Source organism: Talpa europaea (assembly GCF_964194135.1).
Source record: "Talpa europaea genome assembly, chromosome: 6".
NCBI classification, from domain to species: Eukaryota; Metazoa; Chordata; class Mammalia; order Eulipotyphla; family Talpidae; genus Talpa; species Talpa europaea.
In genome coordinates, this window is record NC_140072.1 from 95797456 (window position 1) to 95820679 (window position 23224).

General features: G+C 34.9%; 1 protein-coding gene across 1 annotated transcript in view; it reads left to right on the forward strand.

Annotated features, from left to right (window-relative positions):
• SACS (sacsin molecular chaperone) overlaps positions 1 to 21867 on the forward strand; it is a gene marked incomplete at both ends in the record, with an annotated part of 46986 nt that extends 25119 nt beyond the window's left edge. The window contains 2 exons of the mRNA XM_084234887.1: positions 6474 to 6500; positions 10310 to 21867. Of these exons, the coding sequence (XP_084091013.1) occupies positions 6474 to 6500; positions 10310 to 21867 (11585 nt within the window). The remainder of the gene's footprint in view (positions 1 to 6473; positions 6501 to 10309) is intronic.
• Positions 21868 to 23224: the final 1357 nt, after the last annotated feature.

Consider the following 23224-nt stretch of genomic DNA (forward strand, 5'->3'; position numbering starts at 1 on the left):
TGCCTCCTGGGCATTGTCACTAGTAATATACCATTTAATTCAGACCCAGATTAATTTCCTAATAATACTTTATTGCCATGAACAATTTAAATGTTTTGGGAACTTTACTATGTAAGAGTTGATGGATAATCAATAAACTTGCTTTTGTTTCCTGAGATCTGAGTCAGTAAGATATGCAGAGAGGAGACCAACAGATAAGGTCAAAGTCACCACTCTATTAGTGATAATTCTGGAATTGGAAAGCATGGCTTATGGCAGGCAGTAGACTACTACTATAGTATTAAACAGGTTAGCTACCAAGTCTAGTCACAAACAGCTTTCAGAGATGACAGGCTTCATTATGGGGCCTGCCTGTATACAACAGAACATGGGGATTGTCCCTGAGACTTTCTGCATAGGTTTTTCTAAAGTTATTCCACTTTTCCTCACATGATGGAGTGCATTTGTAAGTGTGGGAGAAGAGAGGGTTAGAACATAATGTTTTTGGAGCTCCCTTCATATATGACATTTCATACTTTTTTGCTCTAAATGATTAAAAAATGTTTTGCTGACAATTATCAGTAAAAATTAATTGACTGGTTTTTAAAATACTGCTGTATAAAATTGAAAAATTAGGTTATTTGCAAGTGTACTTCACTACTTCTGTCTTGTTTTTGATAGTTTTACCTTTTATTTATATCACATTTAAAATCCTGAATAAAATATTGAATTACCGCTTACATTTTCATTGTTTACTTCTAATGCCTCTTTTTCATTAGCAGTTAAAACTTGTTTTTGTTTTTCCCACTTTGGGGAAAATAACACTAACCTTGACTCTTTATTGATTCTGTCATACTCCAACTTACAAAAACACTAGTGTATGCTTATTGTCTAAACTTTCTCATCATCCATTATCAGTGCAAAAAACTTTTGTTCCTACTATCATTCCAATAAAATTGCCTGCCTGAAGTCACCAATTAATGATTTTTTAAAAATTATTAAATCCTGTGGATTTTTTTGTTCTTTTTACTTCACCTCCTGAAGCTTTTGGTACTATTGATCACTTACTCTTTGAACTCTGACTTTTATGATACCTCTCTTTTGTATCCTCCTGCTTCTTGGCTTGCTTTGTAAAATTATATATAAATTCCTGTTCCTCAATTTATTCCCTAAATGTGGGTTACTATAGGGGTTCCTTGCTCAGCTCTTTTATTTTTTAGTTCCATACATTCTTTAAGTACACTTATTTACTCTCAGACAGCCACTATTGTGCATGTGTAATGAACTCGTTTTCAGTTTCCACCCCACAATCTCAAGAGGGATAGTGTAAGGTAGTGGTTTCAAGTCTGGCCTTTGTAGTCACATGAATCTGAGCTGAAACCTGACTCTTCTATTGTGTGACTTTGAACAAATTATGCAACTTCTCTGAACATGTTTCCTCATCAATACCAAGGTAATACAATGACATCCTTCCACTACTGTATATCCAAGACCCTCAATTTAAATTCCATAAAATGCAGGATCACTTTATTAAAAGCCTGATGAATTAAGAATAAGTGTTGATATGAGGATGGTAGGTAGTCACAATTTACCAGCTAAATTTTGTCCAATTTTGCATTATCACAGCATATTGGTCATTATAAAGCTCTATTCTAATACTTTACTCATAGTATTACTCAAAAGAACAGGTGTTGTATACATTGTGTATTTAATTTAACACAAAACTAGGCATATAATATGTACTGATAAAATACATCTATTATCATTTTGTACTTGGCGTCCCATAAATATCTCAAACTCAATGTTTTTACAACTTGAGTCCTCATCTTCTCCCAAATCAGTTCTCCTTCTGAGTGTTCCTGTTGACAGAGGTACCTGTTATCCAAAAGTTATTCAAGAATGAATTCTCAATTTGTCAGGTTTGTTCTCCAGTTTCCAGGTTCTGTTGATTAAATTTTCTGTCATCAGTCCCCTTCTCTTCCTGCACTGTCATTGCTGTAGGATAGGCCCTGTATTTCTTGTGACATTATTACTCCACCCATGTCATGAACTCCTGTTCTCCTGTGTTCTCTCTTCCTCTAATCATGTCCCTCCCCTGCTGAAGGATTTCCGGTGTTTATTGACTCTTTCATGATAGACGTAGTCTTCTAAGTGTGGACTTTAGGCTGTCCAGAATTATGAATTTACCATCTCATTAGCCATGATTCATTCAGTGTCTTGTGTGTTTGTTGTCCCAAGCACTTGTAGATAAACTTGAGTGCTCCCTTAATCTCATGAGAGGTTTGTCACCACCATGGAACACAGTACCCACTTCAGGGGGTTACTTGGTAAATTTTTTCCCCATGAAAGTTTTCTCATGTCTGTATTTTTGTATGTGGTATTGCTTTTGCTTAGAATACTCTCTTTTGATCCTCCATTTTGCCTAATTTTATCTATCTTTCACTATTCGGCGTCCAAGCCTCCAAGAGTCTTTTTCACATCTCTTTCCATACTCCCGCCCTTGTCATGTACGTCTGAACTAGATGCCCCTGCTTTGCTCTTGGGGCCCAGTGTATGGTCCATTTAATCCTCTTTGCCTTTTTACAGTCATAATTTTACTGCACTAGACTGTAAAATCCTTGAGAGCAAGGACCAAGTAATTTTATTTTTGCATTCCTAATTTTTGGTTGACAACTGTAGTTGGACCTGTTAACTCTTCTATAGACTGGCTATTGAAGAGATTGGGACACAAAAATGAAAAGGCAAATCCCTGTTATTGTGCTATGATTTAGTAACCTTTTGTTTTTTCCAAAAAAATTCAAAAATTAAGTAATTTTTAATTGAGGTAATATTTGGATCCCCTCATCAGGTAATGCCATGTCATGCACATCATACACCCAACACCAAATCACACATAGTTTATTACTGTGTTGCTCTCCTTCTTTATGCTCCAAGTGCTTCAGTTTTGTAGTGAGCTTTCAAGGGTTAGTTTTTTTTTTTAAAGATTTATTATTTATTTATGCATACAAGAACTGGGGTACAGGCCAGAGGTGTGGGGGGTGAGAGGATTCACCAGAGACAGAGCAGGGAACAGAACAGGCAGATTGACTGAACTACACTGCTGAGGGGAGCAGCCGGCGAGACAGGAGAGGTCTGCGGCACCATGTGGGTAGCTCCCTGGCCTAGGATCGAACTTGTGCTGCAGTGGCTGCGGATATCTTCATAGGTTGCAATTCAACCCCTTGCGCCACTGGCGATGCCCTCAAGGGTTAGTTTTTAATCTTGTCTTTATCTGATCCTTAGTTTAGTTATACTCACTATTCCATATATTAGGGATACCATTTAGTATTTATCTTTCACTTTCTGACTTACTTCACTTAGCATTATCCCTTCCAACTCCATCCATATTGCTGCAAATGGCATGAATTTATCTTTTTGGATCACTGAGTAGTAGTATTCCATTGTGTATATATACACTACATCTTCTTGATAACACTCATCTCTTTCTGGGCATTTACGTTGTTTCCATAATTTGGCTTTTATAAATAGCACTGCAATAAACACAAGAGTGCAAAGTTTCCATTTGAGTTAGTGTTTTTTAATTTTTGGGATAGACTCCTAGGAATAGAATTACTGGGTCATATAGCAGATCCATTTTTAATGTTTTGAGTCACCTCCATACTGCTTTCCATTCAGTAGGGTGTCTTTTTGTTTAGTTATGGTATCTATCATTGTACAAAAGCTTTTTAGTTTGACGTAATCCCGTTGTTTTCGTTCTCTTGTTTTTCTTGCCGTTAAGAATAAATCTCTAAAGACATCACTGAAGCTTATGTTATGAAGTGTTTTGCCTGTTTTTGCCTCTGTGTTTTTTGGTTTTATGTGTTACATCCAAGTCTTTTATCTGTTTCAAGTTGCTTGTTGTGTATGGGTGAGACCTTAATCAAGTTTCATTCTTTTTCATGCAGCTGTCCAGTTTTCCCAGCACCATTTATTGAAGAGGCTATCCTTATTTCAGTGTGTGTTCTTGGACCCTTTTATCATAGATCAGCTGCCCATATAGTGTTGTGGGTTTACTTCTGGGCACTCGATTCTATTCCTTTGGTCTGTGTGTCTGTTATATTCCAGTATCAGACTCTTTTAATTATTATGGCTCTGTAATATAATTTGAAGTTTGGCAGTGTGATACCTCTGTTCTCTTTTCTTTTTGGTCAGGATTGTTTTGGTTATTTTGGGTGTTTTTTTTTTATCTTTTTTTTGTGATTCCATATGAATTTTAGTAGTGTTAATTCCAGTTCTTTGAAAAATGCCATTGATGTTTATATTGGGATTGTGTTGAATCTTACTGTTTTGGGTAGGATGGCTATTTTGACAATGCTGACTCTTCCAATCCTTGAGCAGGGTGTATTTTCCATTTTTTGTATCTTCTTTCTTTTAACAATGTCTTTTAGTTTTCTTTGTATAGATCTTTTACCTTCTTTGTTAGGTATACTCCTAGGTATTTTTTTTTTTCATGTGATTGAAATGGGATTGCTTTCTTAATTACTTCCTCTTGTTTACTGATATTATACCCTGACACTTTGCTGAACTCATTAGTTGTTTTGATTATTTTTCCCATGGAGTCTTGAGGGTTCTCTCTATATAGTATCATGACATCTGCAAATAATGGTAGCTTTACTTTTTTTTTCTAATTTTGATTTCTTTTATATATTTCCTCATCTAATTGCTCTTGCTAGGACTTGCAATATAATGTTAAATAGTAGTGGTGAGCTTGGACATCCTTGTCTTGTGCCAGATCTTGGTGGTAAAGCTTTCAGTTTTTCAACATTTAGAATGATATTAGCTGTGGGTTTTTTTTTTAAATGACTTTTATTATGTTAAGACATATGCCATTTACTCCAAGTTTTTTGAGGGTTTTTATCACACATGGATGTTGGATTTTATCAAATGCTTTTTCAGCACCTATTGATATGATCGTATGGTTTTAATTTTTCTTTGTTGGTTTTAATTTTTCTTTTTCTTGATGTGGTAAACTACATTGATTGATAGTCAGTTGTAGAACCATCTTTTTGTTTGGTCATGGTGTATAATTCTTTTAATAATTGTTGAATTTGATTTGCTAATATTTTATTGAGGATTTTTGTGTCTGTTCACTAGGGAAATTGGTCTGTAGTTTCCGTTTTGTGTGTTGTCTTTGTTTAGTTTTAATGTTAAAATAATGTTGAACTAATAAAATGTAATTGGACTAATAAAATGTGTTTTTTCAATTTTTTGGAAGAGTTAAAACAGGATAGGTTTTTGTTCATCTCTGAACATTTGGTAGAATTCACTTGTGATGTCACCTGGTCCATGACTTCTTGTTTTTTAGGAGAATTTTGATTACTCTTTCAGTTTTCTTGCTTGTGATTAGTTTGTTCAGGATTTCTATTTCTCTGTTCCATATTGGATGATTGTATAATTCTAAGAATTTATCCATTTCCTCTAGGTTATTGAATGTTTCATCTTATAAATGTTCATAGTAGTCTTTGAGAAATCCTCTGAATTTCTATAGCATCTGTTTATGATTTATCTGCTTTCATTTTTGATCCTATTTAGGTATGGGGCCTTAGGTTTCCTTTTGTCATTCCCATTATCTTGATATCTTGTCCTCATCTTTTACACAGCCCAACTATACTGATGGCACTGAGCTGTCACCACCTGCATACATTTGGACCTGTTTAAATCATTTGTAATAATTATTTAATACTTCCCTTTCTCACCAGACTATAAAACAAGGTTGGGAATCATGTCTGTCTGTTTACGTGCATATAGAAGCATATTGACTAAAAAAATGCCTCCAAAGTAATTTAAAGAGCTTAAAATCATTTGATAAGACTGGTGGTTTCTGTAAATAGTTGTCAAATTTAGTCCAAGGTATCCAAATACACAAACATCTTATAGAGATGTTACTTGATAAATGGTTTGCTTTAGGCAGAGGAGGGTTTAGCTGACCATGGAACAATTCTTTGAATTTTGTAGGTATTGATAGTTATCATAAGCAGGCAGTGGAAATATTTAATAAAACATCCCTTTCTCTATCATAAGGTCAGAATTGTTTTGCTTTGAAGAGATACTGCAAAACTTTTTAAAAAAATTCATATTTCTCCCTTTCTTAATTTTTATCTAGGATATCTCAGTATAACATAACGATAACCTGTGCAAAAGAGTACTTTGGTAGCTTATCAGATGACTTTATGTTGTTAAATGTAATTTACACATATAAAATACATACACCTTTCTTTGCTTTCTTTCTGATCTAAGGTTCCCCACCCTTATGTAGCTTGGTTTTAGTTTGCTTTGAAATGCATCTTCAAATTTTAAGATATTTATTTTGCTGTTGTTTTGTTTATGGTTTTCTTTTACTTAATGATGTGTAAAGATTCCACAAAGTGTTAAGATACAGAATAATTTCTGTAGCCATCTTGTGAAAATTATGATAATTCTAGTTTTTTCTAAGAGTGAATTTAATTATATTCTAGCACAACAACTTCTCTGGGGATATTCAGGTATGATAACTGACTAAATGTTGTGTTCATTGTAGCCTGATGTTTTTGTTCATTTGATTCTTTGAATCCTGATTTTTCATTTACCTCAATAGCTAGAAATTTATGTTAACAATTTTTTATGGTGATACTAACTATTAAACAACAGAGGAAACTATACTAATATAGTTGTGTAGGTGGTTGTTATAAATAACACAGTAAAACCATATTACCATATTTAAATGACTTGGAAACATTCATTTCATAAAAGGTTGGCTCTCAAATGAAAGAATTATGCTGAAATTTGTATTTTATGCTCCGGTATTTAATGGGAAAGGGTGAAAGTAAACACACCTATGTTATATGATACATATAAGTATTGAGATTAAAAAGGACAGAGAGGAGTAAACTCAGGAGTCTGTGACTATGAAGTGAGAGGACCTTATGATTTACAGTTGTGAAAGGTGACTTACTGTACTGAAACTGAAAATAGCAGAGAATCCCTGAACTTGCATCCTGAGGAAAACTAAAATAGCTAGCACAGTTTTCATTAGGAGCATTTGGCTAATTGTTCTTATGATGTCTAGTGTGTCGTTATATTGATTTTCTTTTATTTAAGTAAAAATTTTCAACTTGCATTATTTTTCCCAAGTTTATACTATACTGGAAAATTAGAGAATGCAAGGTTTGCTTTATGAAAATTGTTTTTATGGTAAATATTATTTCTGGTAATTATTTCTGGTAAATATTATTTCAATCTATTATTTGAAGCAAATATTTATATTAAAATTAATTTAAAAGCCAAGTTACTGTTAAACTGGTGTTACTATATAGTCTTAAATTTTAATCAGTATCTTAGATTTTTAAGGTATAACTAAAGAGGAAAACAAAATCTCGTTATAAATAGACTGCATATATCCATCTGCCCTAGGGATTGTCCCCAGTTGTGGCATCTCCTAATCAACAAGAAAGCCAGGAAGGAAACAGCAGAGTGTTAATGTTGACTTTTTGAGAAGAAATTTGGTCACTAGTGCTATTTTCGAATCACTGTGGCATGCTCCTTGTTAGAAGTTTCTACTGCCCCTCCCCACCCCAATACCCCAGTGTGCTTGCAGTTCTGCTGCTAGACATGCTGAGGAGTGCCAGGTGGAGTGCAAATTGAGCAGGCAGGCTTCCCTTTCCTTTCTTTGTTTGCTCTTTAATGTTTTTCCTTCTTGTTTCTTTGAAGATTTGATCTCCAGTATACCATTTAACGGGCGCTAATCATTTATGTATTTAGAAAGAGATTTAGATATCTCTCTAGAGTGTACCATTAAAGCTGACATTGTCACTTTCTTTTAGGGAAAGTATAAAAATTAATACTGTATTTATGGCCTGGAACTATGTGTCATTGTGAAAGAGTCTGGTTAAATGTAATGAACTATTAATTAGTATTCAGCACTGGGATTTCATGGTTAAGCACACGTTGATGTAGACTATAATATCCTCTTTCTATCCATTTGGAAATGTTTCTTAAAGTTATACTGAACATAAACATAACTCAATAAAAACATAATGCAGTCTTTGGATAATGATTCAGTATGTTGATATTATTTTTAGCTGATCTATGGTGAAGCTAAAACTACTCTTCAAATAGTTATTTCTCAATTAAATAATCATAGTTCATAATAATTTAAGACCTTTCTATTTCTAGGAACACTTTCATTACTAAATTAACATTTTTTGACATTGCTGATAATTTTAAAAGCTGTGCCACAAAAACACGAGTCATTTACTAAAATGATGTAAAAATTATTTTGCTGACCCTGTTAGTTTTTCACAATTGCAGTGGCTTTCTAATACATGGCATGAAGACTTCGTTAGTATGTTAATGTTTATGATTTAGGTTTAAATGCTGAAGGCTTAAATATAAAATAAATAAAAATCAGGACTTCAGATTGAATCAATTTATGTATTTAGAATTGTGTCTTACCACATTTTCTGTTACTTTTTTCAGTTGAGCATGACTGTTGTTAGCTGCATGTTATATGTGGTGTGTGTGTTTTGTTGGCTTTTTATTTATACATTAATATCAGATAATTTTTCTGATGGTAGGTATGTATTTTATAAATTGCTAAATTTCACACAATGAGATCAGATAGGATTATCTACAAAATGCATGTTATGTGGCAATTATTAGCATAGATTACAGTGTGTGTATATTTTTATTTTATTGAAGTGTTCTAAATTTAATTTCTAACACTTTTTTTCTCTCTTTCTGATATTATATCCTTGCCTTAATTATGGTTTGGATATTGTTATAATTAATTTAGTATCACTTTTTGAACATTATTGTTTAAATTAGTTATAAAAGTTATTTTTAATGAGACTCAGACTGAGGAGGATATACTGGTAAGCTACTGAAGAGATTTTATGATTCCTTAAATATTACTATTTTACCTACTCTAAATCATGTAATGTATAAACAGAATTTAGACACTGACAACATCCAAAAGTTTCAAAAGTATGCCCCTGCTTAAATTTTTAGGGCATTAATGCCTTACTGTATCATGAAAGATAATTTTTTTTTTTGGTGGAAGGTAAAGTTATTTTTCTGATGTGTACAACTATAAAATAAGACTGTCCTTCCTTGGCTAAAAAATAATAATATACAAAAGTTTCAAGGGACCTAGGTATATTCTCTTTTTTTATAACTTTGCAGAATTAGTGTTTCGGAAGTAGAGAAATTGTATGTATAAAAAAAATTAAATTTCAGTTTTCCACAAGATTGATACTGGAATGTTTTTTATTTCTCTGTATGGGTCTGTACATACATGTAGGCATATAGTGTTTCTCCCCCTTCATTTTTTTCCTGCATGTATTGTAATTACTCTGAAACACAAAAATGCACTTAGAAATAAAATTTTATTTTTTAGAGCAGCGTTTAAAAGTGAACATAAATATTTTCCTTCAGACAAATAGTCTCCTAGTTTATAAAACAGCCATAGTAGAGCAGGTTGGTGAGGGGCACCCCCTGTCTTTGCAGCAGAGCCCTGCTGTTATCCCAGAAGCATTTCTGCAAAATGCCAACACTCTGAAAAAACACTTCACTAAGTTAATAGGTAATTAATTAAATAGGTAACTAAGTCAGAGCTGCTTTGGAAAAGTTATGAACATGCTCCAGAGTAGAGCAAGTATGTAGAACATTATTTAGACCTAAAATATCCCCCATCCTTTTCCAGAAAAATTAAGTGGCACCTAACTTACACATCAAGTTTGTAGCTAAAAGAAAACTGTATAAGTTTCCTTGCTGCCACAGCTTCAGAAGGAATGTCAACTGAGATTGGGACTCTCACTCCTGTGCTTCACCTTAATGCTTTTCTTTTAGTCCTGACAGCCATGTAGCACATGGTGCCTAGAAACATGGTACACTGTAACACAATGTAGTTAAAAAGAAATTCATACTGGTTGGTTTATAGATTACTTAACCCTTAAATAAAGTACTTATATAATTTTTATCCATAAAACTTGGGTACCTTTATTTGTTGAAAATTAGCACTACACTTTTCCATAATGATTCCATTTGTAGAATATGAGAATAATTTAAAAATGTTTTTAAATGCACTTTATGCATTTCTCCTATAGGTTACTATAAATATGGATTTATGCATAAATTCTTCAGTGTTATTTTTAAAGCTTATTTTAGTCCAGTTATCCTGAGCTTTTGCATTTTTATAGTATACTTAAAACTCTTAAAATGATTTTTCTAGTATTGTCTAATCTGTGAGCATAGTAAGCTAAATACTTACAGTAGATTTATATGTATTGGTAACATTTCTGTATGTGATTTACAGGAAGACCATGTACTCAGCTGCAACTTCTAAATCCAGAGCGATTTGCACGTCTTATCAAAGAAGTAATGAATACATTCTGGCCTGGCAGAGAGTTGATCGTTCAGTGGTATCCATTTGATGAAGATAAAAATCACCCATCTGTTTCATGGCTTAAAATGGTTTGGAAGAATTTATATATTCATTTTTCAGAGGATTTGACTTTATTTGATGAGATGCCACTTATCCCCAGAACTACACTAGATGAAGGTCAGAAATGTGTAGAACTCATTAGACTCAGGATTCCATCATTAGTCATTTTAGATGATGAATCTGAAGCACAGCTTCCAGAATTTATTGCAGACATTGTACAAAAACTTGGTGGGATTGTCCTTAAAAAATTAGATACCTCTTTACAACATCCACTTATTAAAAAATACATTCATTCGCCATTACCAAATGCTGTTTTGCAGATAATGGAAAAGATGCCATTGCAGAAATTATGTAATCAAATAGCTTCGCTACTTCCAACACACAAAGATGCCCTGAGGAAGTTCTTAGCTAGTTTAACTGATACCAATGAAAAAGAGAAAAGAATAATTCAGGAATTAACAATATTCAAGCGAATTAACCATTCATCTGGTCAGGGAATTTCCTCTTATACAAAACTGAAAGGTTGTAAAGTCTTACACCATACTGCCAAACTTCCAGCAGACCTGCGACTTTCCATTTCAGTAATAGATAGTAGTGATGAAGCGACCATTCGCTTGGCAAACATGTTGAAAACAGAGAAATTAAAAACCACTAGTTGCTTAAAGCTTGTTTTAAAGGATATTGAAAATGCATTTTATTCACGTGAAGAAATAACACACCTTATGTTATGGATCCTTGAGAATCTGTCCTCTCTTAAAAATGAGAATCCAAATGTACTTGATTGGTTAATGCCATTAAAATTCATTCAGATTTCACAAGAACACGTGGTATCAGCCAGTGAGCTCTTTGATCCTGATATAGAAGTACTAAAGGATCTCTTTTATGATGAAGAAGAAATGTGTTTTCCCCCTTCAGGCTTTACCTCACCAGATGTCCTTCACTCTTTAAGACAGATTGGTTTAAAAAATGAAGCCAGTCTCAAAGAGAAAGATGTTGTGCAAGTGGCAAAAAAAATCGAAGCCTTACAGGTCAGTTCTTGTCCAAATCAGGAGGTTCTTCTAAAGAAAGCCAGAACACTCTTGCTGGTTTTAAACAAGAATCATACACTGTTGCAGTCATCTGAAGGAAAAATGACACTGAAGAAAATAAAATGGGTTCCAGCTTGGAAGGAAAGGCCTCCAAATTACCCAGGCTCTTTAGTCTGGAAAGGAGATCTCTGTAATCTTTGTGCACCACCAGATATGTGTGATGGAGCCCATGCAATCCTAGTGGGCTCATCACTTCCTCTTGTGGAAAGTATACATGTAAACTTGGAAAAAGCGTTAGGTATCTTCACAAAACCTACTATCAGTGCTGTCTTAAAACACTTTAAAATTGTTGTTGACTGGTATACTTCAAAAACCTTTAGTGATGAAGACTACTATCAATTCCAACATATATTACTTGAAATTTATGGCTTCATGCATGATCATTTAAATGAAGGGAAAGATGCTTTCAAAGCCTTAAAATTTCCATGGATTTGGACTGGCAAAAAATTTTGTCCACTTGCCCAAGCTGTGATAAAGCCTTTCCATGATCTTGACCTTCAGCCTTATTTGCATAGTGTGCCTAAGACCATGGCAAAATTCCACCAGTTGTTTAAGGTCTGTGGTTCAATAGAGGAATTAACATCAGATCATATATCCATGGTCATTCAGAAGGTATACCTCCAAAGTGCCCAAGATCTCAGTGAACAAGAAAGCAAACAAAATCTTCATCTTATGTTGAATATCATCAGATGGCTATATAGCAATCAGATCCCGGCAAGTCCCAACACACCAGTTCCTATACATCATAGCAAAAATCCTTCTAAACTTATCATGAAACCAATTCATGAATGCTGTTATTGTGATATCAAAGTTGATGACCTTAATGACTTACTAGAAGATTCAGTGGAACCAATCATTTTGGTGCATGAGGACATACCCATGAAAACTGCAGAATGGCTGAAAGTTCCATGCCTTAGTACAAGATTGATCAACCCTGAAAATATGGGATTTGAGCAGTCAGGACAAAGAGAACCACTTACTGTAAGAATTAAAAATATTCTGGAAGAATACCCTTCAGTGTCAGATATTTTTAAAGAACTGCTTCAGAATGCTGATGACGCAAATGCAACAGAATGCAGTTTCATGATTGATATGAGAAGAAATATGGATATTAGGGAAAATCTCCTAGACCCAGGGATGGCAGCTTGTCATGGGCCTGCTCTGTGGTCATTCAATAATTCTGAATTCTCGGATTCAGATTTTGTGAACATAACTAGGTTAGGAGAGTCTTTAAAAAGGGGAGAAGTTGACAAAGTCGGAAAATTTGGTCTTGGTTTTAATTCTGTGTACCATATCACTGACATTCCCATCATTATGAGTCGAGAATTCATGATAATGTTTGATCCAAACATAAACCATATCAGTAAACACATTAAAGACAAATCTAATCCCGGGATCAAAATTAATTGGAGTAAGCAACAGAAAAGACTTAGGAAATTTCCTAATCAGTTCAAGCCATTTATAGATGTGTTTGGCTGTCAGTTACCTTTGACTGTGGAAGCACCTTACAGCTACAATGGAACTCTTTTCAGACTGTCCTTTAGAACTCAACAGGAAGCAAAAGTGAGTGAAGTTAGTAGTACCTGCTATAATACAGCAGATATTTACTCTCTTGTGGATGAATTTAGTTTATGTGGACATAGGCTTATCATTTTCACTCAGAGTGTGAACTCAATGTATTTGAAGTATTTGAAAATTGAGGAAACCAATCCTAGCTTGGCACAAGACACAATAATAATTAAAAAAAAATCCTGCTCTTCCAAAGCATTGAATACACCTGTCTTAAGTGTTTTAAAAGAAGCTGCTAAGCTCATGAAGACTTGTAGCAGCAGTAATAAAAAACTTCCTACTGATGCACCAAAGTCATCTTGCATTCTTCAGATCACAGTTGAAGAATTCCACCATGTGTTCAGAAGGATTGCTGATTTACAGTCACCCCTTTTTAGAGGTCCAGATGATGACCCAGCTGCTCTCTTTGAAATGGCTAAGTCAAGTCAGCCAAAAAAGCCACCCGATGAGTTGTCACAAAAAACTGTAGACTGTACCACATGGCTTATATGTACCTGCATGGATACCGGAGAGGCTCTCAAATTCTCCCTGAATGAAAGTGGAAGAAGACTAGGATTGGTTCCTTGTGGGGCAGTAGGAGTTCTGCTGTCTGAAATCCAGGAGCAGAAGTGGACTGTCAAACCACATATTGGAGAGGTATTTTGCTATTTACCTTTACGAATAAAAACAGGATTGCCGGTTCACATCAATGGGTGCTTTGCTGTTACTTCAAATAGAAAAGAAATCTGGAAGACAGATACAAAAGGACAATGGAATACCACCTTCATGAGACATGTTATTGTGAAAGCTTACTTAGAGGCACTCTGTGTCCTACGTGACATGACCACCAGTGGAGAACTAACAGATTATATTTACTATTCAGTATGGCCTGATCCTGATTTAGTTCATGATGATTTTTCTGTAATTTGTCAAGGATTTTATGAAGATATAGCTCATGGAAAAGGGAAAGAATTGACCAGAGTCTTCTCTGATGGATCAACATGGGTTTCCATGAAGAATGTGAGATTTCTAGATGATTCTATACTTAAAAGAAAAGATGTTGGCCCAGCAGCCTTTAAGATATTTTTGAAATACCTCAAAAAGACTGGGTCAAAAAACCTTTGTGCTGTTGAACTTCCTTCTTCTGTAAAATTAGGATTTGAAGGAGCTGGCTGTAAACAGATACTGCTTGAAAATACATTTTCAGAGAAACAGTTTTTTTCAGAAGTGTTTTTTCCAAATATTCAAGAAATTGAAGCAGAGCTCAGAGACCCTTTAATGAACTTTGTTCTAAATGAAAAAGTGGATGAATTCTCAGGAATTCTTCGTGTTACTCCTTGTATTCCTTGTTCTTTGGGGGGGCATCCTTTGGTTTTACCATCAAGATTAATCCATCCTGAAGGACGAGTTGCAAAATTATTTGATACACAAGATGGACGATTCCCTTATGGTTCTACTCAGGACTATCTTAATCCTATTAATTTGATTAAACTAGTTCAGTTAGGTATGGCAAAAGATGATATTTTATGGGATGACATGATAGAACGTGCAGAGTCAGTAGCTGAAATTAATGAAAGTGATCATGTTGCTGCTTGTCTAAGAAGTAGTATCCTATTAAGTCTTATTGATGAAAAACTAAAAATAAGGGATCCTAGAGCAAAGGATTTTGCTGTAAAATTTCAAACAATCCCCTTCCTTCCATTTCTAACAAAACCAGCGGGTTTTTCTCTGAACTGGAAAGGTAACAGTTTCACACCCGAAACCATGTTTGCAGCAACTGACCTTTATACAGCTGAACATCAGGATGTAGTTTGTCTTTTGCAACCTATTCTAAATGAAAACTCACATTCCTTCAGAGGTTGTGGTTCAGTGTCATTGGCTGTTAAAGAGTTTTTGGGATTACTGAGGAAGCCAACAGTTGACCTGGTTGTAAACCAATTGAAAGAAGTTGCAAAATCAGTTGATGATGGAATTACATTATACCAGGAGAATATCACCAATGCTTGCTACAAATACCTTCATGAAGCAATGATGCAAAGTGAAATGACTAAGATAGCCATTACTGAAAAACTAAAATCCTTTAGCTTCATTCTAGTTGAGAATGCATATGTTGACTCAGAAAAAGTTTCTTTTCATTTGAATTTTGAAGCAGCACCATACCTTTATCAGTTACCTAATAAATATAAAAATAATTTCCGTGAACTTTTTGAAAGTGTGGGTGTGAAGCAGTCATTTACTGTTGAAGATTTTGCCCTTGTTTTGGAATCTATTGATCAAGTAAAAGGAACAAAACAAATAACAGAAGAGAACTTTCAGCTTTGCCGAAGAGTAATTAGTGAAGGGATATGGAGTCTCATTAGAGAAAAGAAACAAGAGTTTTGTGAGAAAAATTATGGCAAAATATTATTACCAGACACTAATCTTAAGCTTCTCCCTGCTAAATCTTTATGCTACAATGATTGTCCCTGGATAAAAGTAAAGGACACTACTGTAAAATATTGTCATGCTGATATTCCCAGGGAAGTAGCTGTAAAACTAGGAGCAGTGCCAAAGCGACATAAAGCCTTAGAAAGATATGCATCCAATGTCTGTTTTACCACACTTGGCACTGAATTTGGACAGAAAGAAAAACTGACCAGCAGGATTAAGAGTATCCTTAATGCCTATCCTTCAGAAAAGGAAATGTTAAAAGAACTTCTTCAAAATGCTGATGATGCAAAGGCCACAGAAATCTGCTTTGTTTTTGATCCTAGACAGCATCCAGTTGATAGAATATTTGATGATAAGTGGGCCCCTTTGCAGGGACCAGCACTTTGTGTTTATAATAACCAGCCTTTTACAGAAGATGATGTCAGAGGAATTCAGAATCTTGGAAAAGGCACCAAAGAAGGAAATCCTTGTAAAACTGGACAATATGGAATAGGATTCAATTCTGTGTATCATATTACAGACTGCCCTTCTTTTATTTCTGGCAATGACATCTTGTGTATTTTTGATCCTCATGCCAGATACGCACCAGGAGCCACATCTGTTAGTCCTGGACGTATGTTTAGAGATTTGGATGCAGATTTTAGGACACAGTTCTCAGATGTTCTGGATCTTTATTTGGGAACCCATTTTAAACTGGATAATTGTACAATGTTTAGATTTCCTCTTCGTAATGCAGAAATGGCAAAAGTTTCAGAAATTTCCTCAGTTCCATCATCAGACAGAATGGTCCAGAATCTTTTGGACAAATTGCGGTCAGATGGGGCAGAACTTTTAATGTTTCTTAATCACATGGAAAAAATTTCTATTTGTGAAATAGATAAAGCCACTGGAGCTCTAAATGTGCTTTATTCTGTAAAGGGCAAAATCACTGATGGAGACCGATTAAAAAGGAAACAATTTCATGCCTCTGTAATTGATAGTGTTACTAAAAAGAGGCAACTCAAAGACATACCAGTTCAGCAGATAACCTATACTATGGATACTGAGGACTCTGAGGGAAATTTGACTACATGGCTTATTTGTAATAGATCAGGTTTTTCAAGTATGGAAAAAGTATCTAAGAGTGTTATATCAGCTCACAAGAACCAAGATATTACTCTCTTCCCACGTGGTGGAGTGGCTGCCTGCATTACGCACAATTATAAAAAACCCCATAGGGCCTTCTGTTTTTTGCCCCTCTCTTTGGAGACAGGGCTACCCTTTCATGTGAATGGCCACTTTGCTCTAGATTCAGCCAGAAGAAATCTGTGGCGTGATGATAATGGGGTTGGTGTCCGAAGTGACTGGAATAATAGTTTAATGACAGCACTAATAGCTCCTGCATATGTTGAATTGTTAATCCAGTTAAAGAAACGGTATTTCCCTGGTTCTGACCCAACATTATCAGTTTTACAGAACACAGCTATTCATGTCGTAAAGGACACTTTAAAGAAATTTTTATCATTTTTCCCAGTTAACAGACTTGATCTACAACCAGACCTGTATTGTCTAGTGAAAGCACTTTATACTTGCATTCATGAAGATATGAAACGTCTTTTACCTGTTGTACGGGCTCCAAATATTGACGGCTCTGATTTGCACTCTGCAGTTATAATTACCTGGATTAACATGTCTACTTCAAATAAAACTAGACCATTTTTTGACAATTTACTGCAGGATGAATTACAGCACCTTAAAAATGCAGATTATAATATTACAACACGCAAAACGGTAGCAGAGAATGTCTATAGATTGAAACACCTACTTTTAGAAATTGGTTTCAACTTAGTTTATAACTGTGATGAAACTGCCAATCTGTACCACTGTCTTATAGATGCAGATATTCCTGTTAGTTATGTAACTCCTGCTGATGTTAGGTCATTTTTAATGACATTTTCTTCTCCGGATACTAATTGTCATATTGGAAAGCTGCCTTGTCGTCTCCAGCAGACTAACCTAAAACTTTTTCATAGTTTAAAACTTTTAGTTGATTATTGTTTTAAGGATGCAGAAGAGAATGAGATTGAAGTAGAGGGATTGCCCCTTCTCATTACACTGGACAGTGTTTTACAAACTTTTGATGCTAAACGATCCAAATTTCTAACAACATACCATGAATTGATTCCATCACGCAAAGATTTGTTCATGAATACATTATATTTGAAATATAGTAATATCTTGTTGAACTGTAAAGTTGCAAAAGTATTTGACATTTCCAGCTTTGCTGATTTGCTTTCCTCTGTATTGCCTCGTGAGTATAAAACCAAGAATTGTACAAAGTGGAAAGACAATTTTGCAAGTGAATCTTGGCTTAAGAATGCATGGCATTTCATAGGCGAATCTGTGAGTGTGAAAGAAGATCAAGAAGAAACAAAACCAACATTTGACATTGTTGTTGATACCCTAAAAGACTGGGCATTGCTTCCAGGAACAAAGTTTACTGTTTCAGCCAATCAGCTTGTAGTTCCTGAAGGTGATGTTCTGCTTCCTCTAAGTCTCATGCACATTGCAGTTTTTCCAAATGCTCAAAGTGATAAAGTTTTTCATGCTCTCATGAAAGCTGGATGTATTCAGCTTGCTTTGAACAAAATCTGCTCCAAAGACAGTGCATTAGTTCCTCTGTTATCAGGTCACACAGCAAACATAGAAAGCCCCACAAGCATTTTGAAAGCTGTGCATTATATGGTCCAAACATCAACATTTAGAACTGAAAAATTAGTAGAAAATGACTTTGAGGCACTCCTGATGTATTTCAACTGTAATTTGAGTCACTTGATGTCCCAGGATGACATAAAAATTTTGAAATCACTTCCCTGCTACAGATCAATCAGTGGTCGCTATATGAGCATTGCAAAGTTTGGAACATCCTATGTACTTACAAAAAGCATTCCTTCAGCTGAAGTAGAAAAATGGACACAATCATCGTCATCTGCATTTCTTGAGGAAAAAATACACTTAAAAGAACTATATGAGGTGCTGGGTTGTGTACCTGTAGATGATCTTGAAGTATATTTGAAACACCTCTTACCAAAAATTGAAAATCTTTCCTATGATGCAAAATTAGAGCACTTGATATATCTTAAGAATAGATTATCCAGTATTGAAGAATTGTCAGAGATCAAGGAACAACTTTTTGAAAAACTGGAAAGTTTATTAATAATCCATGATGCTAACAGTCGACTAAAGCAAGCAAAGCATTTCTATGATAGAACTGTGAGAGTTTTTGAGGTTATGCTTCCTGAAAAATCATTTATTCCAAAGGAATTTTTTAAGAAATTAGAACAACTTATAAAACCCAAAAATCAAGTTAATTTTATGACCTCTTGGGTGGAATTCTTAAGAAATATTGGACTAAAGTATATACTTTCTCAGCAGCAGTTGTTACAGTTTGCTAAGGAAATCAGTGTGAGAGCTAATACAGAAAACTGGTCTAAAGAAACATTACAAAATACAGTTGATATCCTTCTCCATCATATATTCCAAGAACGAATGGATTTGTTATCTGGAAATTTTCTGAAAGAACTATCTTTGATACCATTCTTATGTCCTGAGCGGGCCCCTGCTGAATTCATTAGATTTCATCCTCAATATCAAGAGGTAAATGGAACACTTCCTCTTATAAAGTTCAATGGAGCACAAGTAAATCCAAAATTCAAGCAGTGTGATGTGCTCCAGCTGTTATGGACATCCTGCCCTATTCTTCCAGAGAAAGCCACACCCTTGAGTATCAAGGAGCAAGAAGGTAGTGACCTTGGTCCACAGGAACAGCTTGAACAAGTTTTAAGTATGTTGAATGTTAACCTGGATCCTCCTCTTGATAAGGTCATTAATAACTGCAGAAACATATGCAACATAACAACTTTGGATGAAGAAATGGTAAAAACTAGAGCAAAGGTCTTAAGGAGCATTTATGAATTCCTCAGTGCAGAAAAAAGGGAATTTCGATTTCAGCTGCGGGGTGTTGCTTTTGTAATGGTAGAAGATGGTTGGAAACTTCTGAAGCCTGAGGAAGTAGTGATAAATCTAGAATATGAATCTGATTTTAAACCTTATTTGTATAAGTTACCATTAGAACTTGGCACATTTCATCAGTTGTTCAAATTGTTAGGTACTGAAGATATTATTTCAACTAAGCAATATGTTGAAGTGTTGAGTCGTATATTCAAAAATTCTGAAGGCAAACAGTTAGATCCTAATGAAATGCGTACAGTTAAGAGAGTAGTTTCTGGCTTATTCAAGAGTCTACAGAATGATTCAGTCAAGGTGAGGAGTGATCTTGAGAATGTACGAGACCTTGCACTTTATCTTCCCAGCCAGGATGGTAGATTGGTAAAGTCCAGCATCTTGGTGTTTGACGATGCACCACATTACAAAAGTAGAATCCAGGGGAATATTGGTGTGCAAATGTTGGTTGATCTTAGTCAGTGCTACTTAGGCAAAGACCATGGATTCCATACTAAGTTGATTATGCTCTTTCCTCAAAAACTCAGACCTCGTTTATTGAGCAGTATACTTGAAGAACAATTAGATGAAGAGACTCCCAAAGTCTGTCAGTTTGGAGCGTTGTGTTCTCTTCAGGGAAGATTGCAGTTGCTCTTGTCTTCTGAACAGTTCATTACAGGATTAATTCGAATTATGAAGCATGAAAATGATAATGCTTTCCTGGCCAATGAAGAAAAAGCCATAAGGCTTTGCAAAGCCCTTAGAGAAGGATTGAAAGTGTCCTGTTTTGAAAAGCTGCAAACAACATTAAGAGTTAAAGGTTTTAATCCTATTCCCCACAGTAGAAGTGAAACTTTTGCTTTTCTGAAGAGATTTGGTAATGCAGTCATCCTGCTTTACATACAACATTCAGACAGTAAAGATATTAATTTCCTATTAGCATTAGCAATGACACTTAAATCAGCAACTGACAATTTGATTTCTGATACTTCGTATCTAATTGCTATGCTAGGATGCAATGATATTTACAGGATCAGTGAAAAACTTGACAGTTTAGGAGTGAAATACGACTCATCAGAACCATCAAAACTTGAACTGCCAATGCCTGGTACTCCAATACCTGCTGAAATTCATTATACACTCCTTATGGATCCAATGAATGTTTTTTACCCGGGAGAATATGTTGGGTATCTTGTTGACGCTGAAGGTGGTGATATCTATGGCTCTTACCAGCCAACTTATACTTATGCAATTATTGTACAAGAAGTTGAAAGAGAAGATGCTGATAACTCTAGTTTTCTTGGAAAGATATATCAGATTGATATTGGTTATAGTGAATATAAAATAGTTAGCTCCCTTGATCTTTATAAGTTTTCAAGACCTGAGGAAAGTTCTCAAAGCCGGGACAGTGCCCCTTCTACCCCTACCAGCCCTACGGAGTACCTCGCCCCGGGGCTGAGGAGCATTCCTCCTCTTTTCTCTGGTAAAGAGAGCCACAGGACATCCTCTACCAAACATCCCTCCCCCAAAAAACTCAAGGTGAATTCTTTACCAGAAATCCTCAAGGAAGTGACATCAGTGGTAGAGCAAGCTTGGAAGCTGCCAGAATCTGAAAGAAAAAAGATTATTAGGCGATTGTATTTGAAATGGCACCCTGACAAAAATCCAGAAAATCATGACATTGCTACTGAAGTTTTTAAACATTTGCAGAATGAAATAAATAGACTAGAAAAACAGGCTTTTCTAGATCAAAATGCAGACAGAGCCTCAAGGCGAACATTTTCAACATCAGCATCCCGATTTCAGTCAGACAAGTACTCATTTCAGAGATTTTATACTTCATGGAATCAAGAAGCAACAAGCCACAAGTCTGAAAGGCAACAACAAAATAAAGAAAAATGCCCATCATCAGCTGGACAGACTTACTCTCAAAGGTTCTTTGTTCCTCCCACTTTCAAGTCAGTTGGTAATCCAGTTGAAGCACGTAGATGGTTAAGACAAGCCAGAGCAAATTTTTCAGCTGCCAGGAATGATCTTCATAAAAATGCCAACGAATGGGTGTGCTTTAAGTGTTACCTTTCTACCAAGTTAGCTTTAATTGCAGCTGATTATGCTGTGAGGGGGAAATCTGATAAAGATGTAAAGCCAACTGCACTTGCACAAAAAATAGAGGAATATAGTCAGCAACTTGAAGGGTTGACAAATGATGTCCACACCTTGGAAGCTTATGGTGTAGACAGTTTAAAAACAAGATACCCTGATTTGCTTCCTTTTCCACAGATTCCAAATGACAGATTCACTTCTGAGGTTGCTATGAGAGTGATGGAATGTACTGCGTGTATCATAATAAAACTTGAAAATTTTATACAACAAAAAGTGTGAAAGTAGTTAAAAATAACAGCAAAATATTGAATGTGTTTTTGCACAGGTATGAATTGCTGTATTTTCATAAGCTTCATTGAGTTACTTAGGAATTGTGAAGCACACTGCAGATTATTTGAGAAGAATTTTTGGTTGGTGCCATTGTTACTAACATGACTACCAACAGAAAACCTAAACTGACTCTAAAAATCATCTTGAAGATAATGATGAACTACAAAATTGCCAGATATATAGGGATGGCTAGGATGGCACATTACTGAACTGCACTTTATGTAACCAAAGCTTAGCAGTTTGTTAAATAACAGTCCCTATGTCTCTGGTTAGGATGAAGTAAATTTTATGGTTTTAACATGGGCATTTTTGAAGGAGCTAATGAATCACTGGGCATATCATTGGTCTAAACGCATAAGGGGAGTTAAGTCCCTGGTGTTAATCATTTTTAAGTGAATCCTCTTTAAGTGGATGCATTATTTTCTTATCAGCTGGATCTGACTATGAATTTGCTGCAGTTTTACATCTTAAATATTCAATACATTTTTTAAAAGGGTACAGTATTTTAATCCTGAATATTACTTGAGTAGGAGTATGCGGATAGTACTTCTTAGAATGCACTGAATACACTTTACATCTTTATTTGCAATTTTTTTACATTTTATGTTTACAGGCTTCCTATTTCATGAAGATGGCATATGGAAATTCAAAATTGTGGCATATTTGCCATCAGATATTATTGTTACTTCTGAGAATTGCTTACTAAAACATTTATCAAGTGCTAGAACATTTCCTTTGTATGTATATATTTTCCACTAATATCTTAATTTATACAGTCGGTTGAATAGGATGCAGTCTTTCATTGTCTAACGGTGCTGGAGTTAAAAAACCTTTTTTCTTTCAACATTTAGTGGAGTGTTTTGGAATTTAATTTAAAAACATTTAAAAATTATAAAATAATTGTAACAATATCTAGTAGCTTATAAAAGAGGAACTTATCAACTTGTATTTTCTTCATGAATGGTTCAGAACTGACATTTAATTTTCATCATGTATGAGTGTTCTACCATACTTATTTAACCTTTTTTTGCAGAATTTAAAAGAAAGGTGTGATAATTAGTTTATATAAGCGTGCTAGCTGTACATGATGCTAAGTATAATAATTTATGCAATTAAGGGCTTATGAACATGTTAAGACATTTTTTACTTTTATTAGTAATAAGGAATGTTGCATCTCCACTATTGTATTGCTTCTCGATGTGAAGCTCATGTAATTATTTCTGCTATTAAGTGCCATAATTTTAATAAAGCAAATGTACATATGAAATTATTGTAACTGGTATTTCCTGAGAAATAGTTCATTTAA